The sequence below is a fragment of the Colossoma macropomum genome, unplaced genomic scaffold (genome assembly GCF_904425465.1).
Source record: "Colossoma macropomum unplaced genomic scaffold, Colossoma_macropomum, whole genome shotgun sequence".
NCBI lineage: Eukaryota > Metazoa > Chordata > Actinopteri > Characiformes > Serrasalmidae > Colossoma > Colossoma macropomum.
Window position 1 is genome coordinate 15,696,212 of NW_023494792.1, and position 12,904 is coordinate 15,709,115.

Genomic DNA, 12,904 nt, shown 5'->3' on the forward strand with positions numbered 1-12,904 from the left:
CCCCTTGAACAAAACATAATGTTCTGCTACGAGAGCAAAAGTTTACAATCATGTCAGTACACAAAGCCACTGTTGTTCTCACTGGATGCTAGCAATAAAAACCAGTAACTGCAAATGGAAATCTTGTGATTTTCATGCTTATGATGACGCTGCATTCACATGATAAAAGTACTGTTATTGAATTACTGAAAGTAGTAAATAAATTCTGATGAAGCTTAATTTGTCCACTGGTATAGCTGTAAGAAAATGCACTGATTTTTAAATTAAATTAAATTTTTAATTTTACATTTAAAAAAAAGTTTCTGTAGGCTCAAATGTTCAAATTTGAGCAAGTATGATAAATGTGATTAATCACAAATAACTACACAAAAGAATGTGATTAATTGCACCAATTGCATTAATCATTTTACAGCCATATTTTATAACAGTTTTATATAGTTTATGTATTTTGTTTTCTAGAACTATACATGCAGGCCAAACAACATTTAGGAACCTGTATTTTTGAGAATGTACTGAAAATGTTTAAAAAGCACTAATACACATTGAAATAATTTCATAATTATACACTGAAAGTGAACTGCAATTTAAATGGAGATATAACCTTGTATAACCTATGAAGATATAACCTAACCTATTCTAGTGCTTACTGTTCAGATTATAACTATATAAATAGGTGTTTTCCTGTGATTGCACTGCAGGGAGGCTGATTTTCATCTTTTAAAGTAAACAGTAGACATAACTGACCTACTGCTGGGTCTACCATTTACTTTAAAAGATGAAAATCATCTTTGAAACAATACAGTTTAATTAGGTTTAACACTCTTTCATTAACACCTTAAAATCCCAGGCTTATTACATACTAAGGCATGCTATTCAGTAGCTACGGGGACTTGCAAACTGATTGAGCTATTTATAGGTTCTAGAAGTGTGTTATAGAACTTTAGGCCTGCTAGTGGGCCCTGCCCATTTAAGGGTTTAAAACTCATCTCATCACTGGTGCTATGTTTAGATTGTTTATACATTTTTAGCAAGACATTTTAGATCCATTTGCCCATTTTGTGAAGGGTTGTATGGAAATTTGTAATGCATTTTGAAACTTTTCTGCTGAACAAGCACATCACTGCTGTTATTCAAATCTGTCCTCATTAACCTGCTGTAGTAACAGCAATTTACCTATAAGCCATTCAGATTTCATTGCAGTTTGCTGAATGTGGTCTTGCAGCACTTAATAGCAACGCATCAGCAAATATTTGATGTACAAGGATGTAGTGCAGATGTTTGACAATCAAAACAATCCAGCAGAAGTTAAAGCAAATGGCTTCAAGCAGAAGGCAATCCAGTCCAGCTGGCACACTGATTATCCAGTTTGTCAAAAGAAAAAGGATGTACAAAAGCATTAAATGCATGTTGACTCCTCTGTATTTTTAATTAACATGTTCTTGGAGTGTATGCAGTTTTGCAGTGTATCTATAAATCAGGCCTATAATGGAAAATCAGGGTTTTGATGTGTTCAGAATAAACTACAAGTAGATGTTACTACTCAGGCCATCTATTAGGTAAAAACAAAGGGGGAAAAACTGTTTCAGAAATGATCTGACTAGATCTTTAATAAGCTTGACACAATGCATCCAGACTAATGGCATTCAGACTTGCCAGTATTTTTATGTTTTCATTTCAGTGAAAGACTCCTGCTGTGAGTTTTACAGTGCTCATGATTACAACCTACAGCATTATTCTGTGTTTAGAATTATTTGTGCTTTTCTTGAATTTTTGCTAAGATGCACAGGCGCACAAACACACATGCGCATGCACACACACACAATCCCCTGAAGATAGCAGAAATGGACTTTAGTCCAACATGTGTGTCACTCATCATTTCTTTCCTGCCAAAAAACATCTCTAATTCCTGTGAGGCATGTTCAGACTTCAGTCTTTTCCCGCCAACACCCCTCCATCCTCCCTCCATCTTCTCTCCCTCCTCTCTCACCCCATCACTGACTCATCGAGATGCAAAGCACCCTTTATTACGCCCCGTATTTCAGGCTACATTTAAAGCAGAAGAGAAATATTGCAGGGCTTGTCAGAGCTGCCATAAAAACCTGAAAAAAGTTCTCCAGACGACCCTTGTTGCAAGCCTCTCTCATCATAAAAAGTGAAAGTACTTTCACTCCAATCTATTTCAGGCAGCTGAGTTGCTTGAGCGCTTCAGTGATTATTGGAACATTTTCAAGAGTGATTTGATTCTCTCTGTCTCTCCCCATCTCTCCCCTCCCACCAGCCGCACTCGCTCTTTTTCACTCTCCCTCCCAAAGTAACTCTCAAAGTTATTGTACTGTTCTCCAAGAAACTTTCATCGTGCCCTTGGCATTGCAATATCACACTGCAGTGCCCCGTGTCTATTGTATTATAAATATCAATCAATCAAAAAATCGAAAGTGATGCTATTTCTGTAAATGGTTTATTAGCACTGATGGAAAACAGTGAGAGGAAGCGTTAGATCAATGGTCCCCAACCCTAGTCCTGCAGTAGCCCTGCTCTGCATATTTTCCCTGCCTGATCCAAAAAATCCACTAATTAACAAGCCCTTCCTGAGCTGACGTGGGAATGTTATGGAAAGGAATCTTCAGGACCCGGATTAGAAGTTAGATGGAGCAAGAGAATTTCTTTAAACTTCAATAAGCCCAAAAGCCACTGAAACACAAAATAGGATGAAAAAATCTATGTAGATTAATGATACAGCATGGTTTATACTAATGGGGAGTTAAAAATAATAAAATACTGTTATTAAAAATAATTTTAAAAAATGCTTTGGGGTAAGGTTCTAAAGAATAAAGGAGCCAAAAAGTGTTCTTCAGAGCAATGCTACACGTGTGCAAAAAAGGTCTTATATAGTACCAAGAAAATGTTTTTATGACATATTACATGTAATAATAGTGGAAACCTCTCTGTTATACACAGTCATTTTTATTGCTCTTTACAGAGAAATTATGCATTCAAATGATTATTTAAGTCAAATCGTTATTTGAGTTGTCACAGATCTACAGTCGTGGGCAAATGTTTGGGCACCCCTGGTCAAATTACATGTTTTGTTAATAAATAAACAAAGAAATAAATGAGGACAAAAAAATAAATAAATAAATAAATAAATAAATAAATAAATAAAAGTGATGGCACGTCAATATTTAATGTTTTATGCGTTTTTATTTTTGTTTTTTTTTTGCATTAAAATGTACAGAAGTTAGTTCTCTGCAGATGATGTGTTAACTTATTTTCATTTAAAAAATCAACAAAGCATGCAATTTGACTTCTGTATTTCTGTCTGCACCCATCATACATTCTCAGCAAAGATCGTACCTTTCAAGGTACAAACACTGTCACTGTGGTGAAAAACAGTTCAGTTGTGAAAATGCATCCACCTTTCCCTTGGTGTATGTAGTTTACCTTTAAAACTCCTGCCTAGATGGTACCCTCCTGTCTGAGCATGTGCATGGCTAGAGAGGTGAGCCCCAAGCTGGAAAAGTATTGGCTTTCATTTGTAATCTCAGACTCAAATAGGGCCTAATGACTGAGGCCTGCTAAACACTGGAGTGAGGGAGTGCATGGGGCTATTCATGGAGCTTCATCAGCATGCTGCCAATGGAGCATGGCCCTGTGTTGATTGAATTCAGACTTCAAGCACTCCTCCTTTGAATCCCTCGCGCATTCATTCGGCCCAGGCCTGGCCTGTGCTGTATGACAAACACAGCAGCCCCGCTCGCTTTCTTTCTCCGGTGCCCACCAGTGTTTACTCTAACCCCTTCATCCACTAGTGCAGGATAATTTACGCAAACACATTTCTAGACAATTTATAAGGAAAAGAAAACAACTCGGATTCTTTGTCGCTGAACAAAAGTCTTCGAAACTTTCACAGAATGACACTTAGCCATGCTAAATGGCCCAATTCAAGATGGACGATACGTCATGTCTGTCTGTGTGAGTGGCCTTTGTGACAGTGAAATGTCTACTGTGTCTCAGACTTCTCAAAGCTCCCCCTCCGAAATCTCCTGCATACTTCAGTGCATGCTTCAGCCCAATGTTTTAGGGATGAAAGAGCTGCCAACCACACATCTCAGAGAAGGAGAGCGCGCTGCCTCTGCTGATCTGAAATTCAAAAGCTATCCCTTACAGCCTGTCAGAAAAGTGATGGAGTGAAAAGTGAATCTATCATCAGGGGACCAAGACTGCTCTCAAGAATGCACCACCATGATATCAGCATTTCAATCCGATGACAAATCATGTAGTCAAACTACATATGGTTTCATGAAGCCTTCTATAGCATAAAACACTTTGCACCACTTTGTTTTGGAATTTTTTGACCACTGACTCATAAAACGTTGTATGTTTAGTACAAACCGTAGTCCTATTTAGTTGACCAGGACGCCAAGAAATTAAATGATTTGACGGTAATCATTTGGGGTTTAAACCTTATTCATGTTACATAATAAGCATGTAAAATGTTTTCTGCCAGTAAAAGGTACATCTGCTAAAAAAAATGGTGCGAAATGAGCAAAGATCTGGCCAGGGCATCAACAGAATCTCTTAATCGCCCTCGTCTTTCCTGGGTTTTTCTCCCTGTTCTGTGGGGACCAGTGGGATTAGTTGAGGATGGAAATGAAGATGCCAGCTGCTCTCTGGAGTGTGCAGCGCTCATCAGCCAGTCACTGCGCTGGTGCTAAGCCAGTTTGGCAAAGCATCTCTGTCTCAGCCAGGTCCTGTGCGCCGAGCGATGAATCTTCCCGCATGGTAAAACCTTAAATGCTAAACAAATCTCTTTCTAAAACTTTTAAATTAGTTCAATGAGGATTAATCACTTACTATTTCTGAACTCATTACCTTCATCAAGCTCTTTTAAAAGTGTTAGGTTTGATAAAATGGTGCTGCCAAGTGGTGCAGTTGACTATGAAGGTGGCATCCTATCACTGCGGCCAAAGCTCGATTCCCAGCAATGTCACAACCATCCACGATTGGTGGTTCAACACAGTTCTAAAACATTCTACATACTACTCACTTTATTTGGAAGAACAAAATATTGCCCAGGCTTACCTAAAAATTCAAGTGTTTAACATCACATGAGCATTCTGTATTTTGTCATGCAAAAACAAATTAATTAGTGCAAAAATACATTTTGGTAGGTTTTGAGAGGATAGAAACAATATAATTGTTTTTATGCTCTCAGATCAGATTTTCTTTTTTTTTTCTTTTTACATCAAAACCTCAGCTCTCTTTTACATTGTATGAACATTTCATTGTGAATGGACCAAAAAAATGGTCCAAAATTACTGGGAGCAAATCACATTACATTAACAACATTAATAGCCAGAACATGTTTATTTCTTCTCTAAAAAAAGTTACCCTTTTGTTTCCCTTTTGTCCTGATAGCAGTGATATATTCTGCTTTTATGAACATCCACCACTTTCTCAAAGTTGACCAACACTCAGAAACCAAGCCCTTTTAAGCACTGCACTGAACATTTTTCAGTGTTCACACACATTTGACTGGCTGTACAAAGACATCTGATTTACTTTTTAACCTACTATTTAATGAATACTTTCCTTTCTCCCGCTGCTTTCCTGGAACTGTATTAAAGTAATGCACTGCATGCATGTGATGTATGGACGACTTTACGTGAGCACTGCATAACATGTGCTGATTGACTACAAATGAGAAAGCAATCACACCTTGACTGACAGCTCTAGTGCAGCAGGAAAGACCTGGACAGCAGGGGGGGGAACTGTTAATTTTGGGGATAAAATAAGGTACAATTAGGGAAGATGTGATAAATTGAAGAAACAAATGTAGCAAAGGAACAAATGTTGCTGTAACTGAAAAGTGAGAATGTCTCAACTACAGCACTGGGGGCTGCAGACTCTGGTGTTTGTAATAAAGGCCAGTCAGGATCTTCAGCTGCTTTAGTAAATGACTACAGAGGATAGGAGCTTGCTGGTGTCTTGTTGAAAAAGGCTGGAAAAAGCCATCATGCAGAGAGCATCCTATGATATAAGCTACCCAAAATGACTGTTACATAAATTATCCCACACATATGAAATCTGCAATGCCTAAATATTCTGTGTAAGAAATCATTTTTTCTTATTTTTAACAAAATTAGCTCATTTCCTATCTCCTCAATAACCCAATTTATATCTAGAGCTCCTGAAACCAGTTGAATTGATTGACTGCTATCTGCACGATTTACAGTGACTATTTGACCTTTTGAAACTATGAATCCTTCTGACATTTCTTTCTGGCTGTCTTTGGTCCCTTAACTCTGCTGCTGCATACAAGAAAAACTAACAAATGAACTATGGAATAATTCTATAAATAATCTGGACACATGGTTTTTAAGATGTATAGGATTAAGTGATCAGAGCCCATTTCAAGTGTCAAAGTCCTAATGACTATATAAACAGTTTATATAGAGTTTTTATACAGACTGCTTATATAGAATGCATTACGCTTTTTACAATTATTGATCAGCCATATCTGTACAAGAACACGTCTTGTAGGCTGTTTACAAAAACAACGCACTCAACTGTAAGCCATTTGTGTCAGTTATTTAACCCCTTAAAATCCCAGGTTTATTACATACTAAGGCTTATTATTCAATAACTACAGGGACTTCAAACTGGCTGAGCTATTATTAGATTATAGAAGTGTGTAATAAAACTTTGGGACTGCCGGTCTGCCCTAGTCATTTAAGGAGTTAAATGATGACTGAGAGGAGTTGCGAACTGTGGTTTGTATACTGGCATTTATTAATAGTGGAATTTATGGCATATTCTTGCATTTATTTGATAATGCCGCCTGGAATATTGTATCTTGCGCTCTATTCTCATTCAGTTCTTACACCAAGTGTCTTAAATCAAGCCCTATTTGCCATAACTAATTTTGATTACACCTTTTTTTTTGCTGTTCAAATAACTTTTCCATACTTCATATCAGCCAGACATGTAACTAGTAATTTCCCTGAATACATATGTTTATATGTGCCATCTTCCTGATGCTTTGGTACTTTGCTGTAGTTGTTTTTATGTGTAATTGTCCTGCTACATATTAAAAGTTAGGTGAGCATATTTAATTAATCAAGTAGATATATGGCTCCTTAATTTCTGATGAAAAATCAGATGATGTGTGAAAACTGAAAAAAAAAAAACCTGAAGAAAATAAAACACACAATATATATAGTATAGACTACATATAGTATTAAAATGACTAGTTCCACACTAGGAATTATAAAAGTAAAGTAAGTGCTATGTGTTAATAAAGGCTTTTTATACCTCCTCAAATATGGAGGGTCTTGTTTTTTTGCATTATTTGAGATGAACACGGTTTACATTAACTTACCTTTTACTCCCTGTGTGAAATATTTTCTTTGAATTTGCATCACCCAGTCCCAGTGAGCACTGGTCATTTCATATTTTTCATCTGTACCTTGTACTTTTTTTAAACCAGTAAAATACTTATACATTCCCTCAACTTCAAAGCTGTAATTTTATTTGAAAATTAGACTTTGCCTAATTTGCTTAATAGCAAATTATCTTATGTTTATTACTGTTTAAATACATGGCTATATCCAGGATATCTACATTATTTGACAGCATTTTTGTTGTTGTTACTGTAGTAAAAGCTGGCAGTTGCCATGATTCCTTATAGTGGACCGTACTGATAGAGGCTGAGGGCATTAAAAAGTGAAATCACAGTCACTTAGCTGTAATAACTGGGGCCAGTGCTTCAGATTTATAGTCTATTGTAATACTTTATTTAAAGGCTATACAGATATTTCATGACAGATGCATTAGCGATAAATGTATTTAAACATTTAAACCTTAAGCACTGAGCATATTATATTTACAGCTTTGAGTATTTATGAGCAGTTTATGTAAGTGTTCACAAGAGGACATTATACTGACATAAGTGACAATATGAATGAAAGGACCCCTCTGCCGTGTCATTGGTAGACTGTTTAATGTAATGAAGCTTTTCTTGCCATATGACTGATGACTCCAGTTAGTTATAGTTATATCATGACAGAAGACAAACAGGAACACACATGTAAAGTGTGTTTTTTATAATTTTCTACAATATAAATGTTTTAAAAATTACATGTTTATGTTATTTCTTGCAATGTCTACCTGTTAAGAAGTATGTTTATCAGTTTCATTAAGGAATTTGATGCCCTTATACTAAAGTGGTGCACATTTATTACACTGTTATGAAGCATGATTGCCAAGAAATGTTGAGGTTATAAGACATGCACCTATTTAACAATCAGCCATATTAGTTCTGTGAATGATTTTGATGTCCTCAAATTAAAACCTGAACACATGTTTGTTTGTTTTTTCATTTTAACACTTTCATTTAAAACATTCATTAATCATGTAAGGTGGAAACCTGAAGAATTGGTAAAAACAAAAGCCAACAAATATGATGACACAAGCTTATTTTTTAACAAGCACAACAGTAAAGAATACATGAAAATAAACGCAGCTCCAGGCACATCCTCAACCACATTACCAACCATTACAGAAAGGGTGGGGTCAATTCTTTTCGCACATATTTGTCCAATATGTCTGTACAATGGCCCATAATTATTGAACTTGTCAAAGCAAGAATGTTGCTGTGCGGCTCAGATTACAGCTGTTATACAACACTGAATAAACTTACATGAACTGATGAAACCTGATCTTAGATTATTGTGCTTGCTTGGAAATGCCTGATAAATATGGACCAATGACATTTACTTTTCATTTTGATGTCATCTGTTCAGAAACACTCAAGTATTGCTTTTTAAATACACCACTAAATCCTTCTATTTGTTTTATAATTTTGCTATGTAGATATCATTCACATTAAGTGTTACCAGAATGATTTCTAAGTGTAAGGATCAGATTTAGACTTAAACATAGATTTAAATCAACTATAAAATATTTATAGACTATAATAGTTTTTACAGCTATTGTGACAAGACACCAAAATATATACATACAGTATACATGCAAAAATCCAACGTATCTAAGGCCAGTTTAGGTAAATCAGTACTGTCAACAAAAGTGACATCTATTGTCCCACCATACCAGTTTATCATCATATGTGACAATGCTTTAGTGTTATATTATAAGAAATGTTATATAACCCACCCTTCCAAATAAATGTACATTGCTAGTTTAAATCATCTGTAGTTTATTCTCACTATTCATTATTCAAACCTGTCATCGCGTCTCCACATTCACAATGTACTGTGATGGCAGGGCACAAATTGAGGGAGGCACTTCCTCTGTTGTGCTACCAGAGATTTAATAACATAACGTGAAAAGTGGAACCCCGGCTTGGCCAATCATATCAGACCTCGTAAATTGTGAGCCAGTCATATCAGACCTTGTAAGCTGTGAGTCAATCATATCAGATCTTGTAAGCTGTGAGCCAATCATGTCAGACCTGGGGAAGGGTCTCTTCAAAGAAACATAAGCCTGCTGAAGGTGAAGACAGGATTTTGGCTAAGACTTCACTAAATGCACCTTATTCAAAATCTATAATATACAGAATGAAACAATAAGTAGTTACAAAGTGAAGATACCCACCTACAACACAGATTTGTGGTAAATTATGGTCAGTATAGCTGGCTTTTGGGTTTTCCTCGGTTGCTTCTTAGTTAGCTAACTTTGAGTTCACATTAGGTAAAAGGGTTTAGGCTAACACTAACATTAGATAGCTAGCTGTCAAGCAAACTTGTTCAAGAATTTAAAGAAAACCAGCAACGGAGATGAAAATAACGTTATTGAGAGCTTGTTATATTCTTTGTTTTTATATTTCTTCTCAGTATTCACAAACAATGATACCAGTAGTACAGTAAGTTAAACTCAGTTTAAAGATGTTTACCACTTAAATAAGCAAAATTTATTTATATCTCATTATTTCCTTGAATTCTTTTAAATCTTAGTTTTAAAGTAATGTATCACTAACACAGACAAGGAGAGGGAGAGAAAGAAGCTGAAGGAGACTGACAGGACTGAAGGAGTTGATCTGATGGAGGTTAGTGATCAAGAAGGAAGCAAGGGAGAGTTGTTCAAGCTTTCAGTTAAAATTAATACTGAATTTAACTGAACTTAACTGAGAAAATATAATATTTATCACTATGAGCATGCACTTCTGTCACCTAGTTTATTAAACATGCCTACAGAGCAAACCACACTCTTCCTGATGGCACCAACTGCTGAGACAGAACTGATCTATATCTATCTGTGTGTTTGAATAATATTTTTAAGACTGTGCAGCTTATCTACGACAGAGGAGATAGCATTGCTTGACTTCAGTACCTTTGCTTGATCTATGCCTGTTGTAAGCAAATTGATATAGTGTTTACGTCATATTAGCTTTGTGCTTAATACAAACTACAAGGAGACACATCTGCTGTGTGTTAACATGACCAAAAAGCCATTTTTCATAAATGTTCTGGCTGTTGCTACTCTAAAAGTTCATGTTAAACAGACATTATGGGGCCTTTAAAAATTCTTCAGGAGGACCATGCCCCCAGATGCCCTATAACAGACTTAGCCCCCCTTCCATGAGCATCTAGTGACACCCCTACATGTGACTAAAAAGGCAGTCAATCAGTTACAATCGAAAATAATTTACTGAACAAATGAAACATCTTTAATGAGCTAAAATGACTTCACAAAAAAGACAGGACTTAAAAAAAATGTGAGCCAAACAAGCCCGCCAGCTTCCCCACCCAGCATCACCCAGCATGAGCAAAATGAAAAGTGTTTTGGCAGATACCAAATATCAGTCTGCCAGAGCTCTCCGTTTGTGTCCTCTGACTTTATGAAAAGCAAAGCCATGCATTCTCCAATTATCTTCAATAAAAGCCCTGTTACTGTGGCAACCAAGCCAACGTGTGTTGTTGTTTTTTTTTTTTAACCATGGAAGTAAGCCAGCGCAGACCTGCAAGCTTACTTATGCCTCTCGGGCAATTACCTTCAGTGACTGTTCCATAGCCCACCTGATCCCCGTTATATGCAATATGCAAAAGGCTTTTTCTGATTAAATCTTGAGGCCATTACAGTTTACAGAGCGGTCATTATGATGATAGGGGCGATTCGGGGTCAGCCGTTTCTGCCACGCAGTTTTCATGAGACTGGATGGAATGAAAATTAGTGAAAGCCCTACAAATAGAAGATTAACCCACAATGGAACAGAGGAGAATTTTCCTGCTGTTAGATGAAAACTTTGAGTCAACGCTTTTGAGCTGAACATATCTAAAGTCTATGATCTTATAAAATACCTTACGTTCTTATTCTACCATTCTACAGGGGAGCACATGTGTAATGGTCAGTGTAACATGTATCGATTACCTGCAATCATTCTGTCTTCGCACTGCTGCACTTTTATTTGTGATAATTACAAGCTCACTCAAGCTTCTCATGTTCAATAGTCCTTCAAACAATCTTATCAGGGAAATCTCTGATATAGAACTTGTATTAATATATGTGTGCTGTACAAATGACTCTTACACACTGCTGTCAGAGGGAGGATTTAAGGCAGTCTTTTAGACATTGTATTGTCAGGGTGTACACAAACAGCAAAGCAAACACAGACTTACATAAGACAAGCAATATGTATTCAAACCTGTTGACCTTTACCCTTCAACTAGACCTCCCTGCCACAAAGACCCACAGCAATGTTGCTGCTTGTCCCTCCTTTCTTTCACAAGCCTTACACTAAGTGCAGTGTTCTGCTACGACAGCTGAGTAACATTAAATTATTAACAGAGATTATTTATATTGCAGCACTACGTTCAATGCAATTTCAGTACAATTTAGCGACCCCAGAGGAAAACAGCCAGGCAGCAGAATGCTCAGTGTTGGCAGTTTTTATACTGAAGTCAAACTGGGCACAAATGAATTCTACACTACACTGTTGGAAAAAAAAGGTGCTATGCAGGTACATTTTTCATTCATCAAGGTACAAACAATGTAAATGTTCCCTCAAAGGTACAACAGTGGTTTTAAGATTGTGTACCTTGAATATGTTTTTTCCCAGATGAAAAGCACATATCTGTACATTTTCATAAGCTAATGTTTTAAAACAGAGCAATAAAAAAAAGCCTGGAGATGAGACGGGGTGTGTGGAGCCAATACAACTTAGAAAATATAATTTCAATGGATTATGTTACAATTATGTTCCCTGTATAAAGGTACTGAGATGCACCCTTGAGGGTACCACCCCAGTGACAAGAGGGGTACTGTCCCAGTGACAGTTTCATACCTTTATTTCTGAGAGTGCATGAGTATAAAATCAGCAATAGGGATTTTGTTGTAGGATTCAAATTCAGGTTATACGAGGAAAAGTGTCCAGTCTGAGCCTGATTTATTCACTAATTAAAGGTTAATGAAAATGGTATATATTGCTGAGCCACGCTCAGTACCCTGTGTGCTCAACACAGACTGTAAACAGACACAGGTTCACACACAGACTTTACCTTCTCGTAGAAAACGTGCCTGAAACAACGCCAGAAGGGAAAGGGCAGCAGCTGCTGCCGCGAGCGCCCACGCCACCCGGACAGGCTGCATGTCCACTCGCTCACTCAGCGTCCATCACTCCAGACCCGCGAAAAAAACGAGGAAAAGAAAAAGGACAGAGAGGACACAAATCCACTTACGTCCAGGACCTACTGGACAGGACGAACACAACCTGTGCTCGAAAACTTTACCGTCTCTCAAACGTTCCGAGCAGCTGCTGAATGTTTAATGCGGTGATCGCTTTACGCACAAAGTTACAAGCGCTGCGGCGGAGAGACCAGAGTCCTACATCGGGCAAGAGCGAGAACGAGTCGCTGTATCATATTCACACGAGCCTCTGTGGCGGTAC

The 12,904-nt window shown here is 37.2% G+C and overlaps 1 protein-coding gene across 1 annotated transcript in view; it reads right to left on the bottom strand.

The window, feature by feature from the left end:
- Positions 1 to 12,606, bottom strand: part of tafa5b (TAFA chemokine like family member 5b) — a 28,184-nt gene extending 15,578 nt beyond the window's left edge. Inside the window, exon 1 of the mRNA XM_036575470.1 lies at positions 12,516 to 12,606. Within this exon, the coding sequence (XP_036431363.1) occupies positions 12,516 to 12,606 (91 nt within the window). The remainder of the gene's footprint in view (positions 1 to 12,515) is intronic.
- Positions 12,607 to 12,904: the final 298 nt, after the last annotated feature.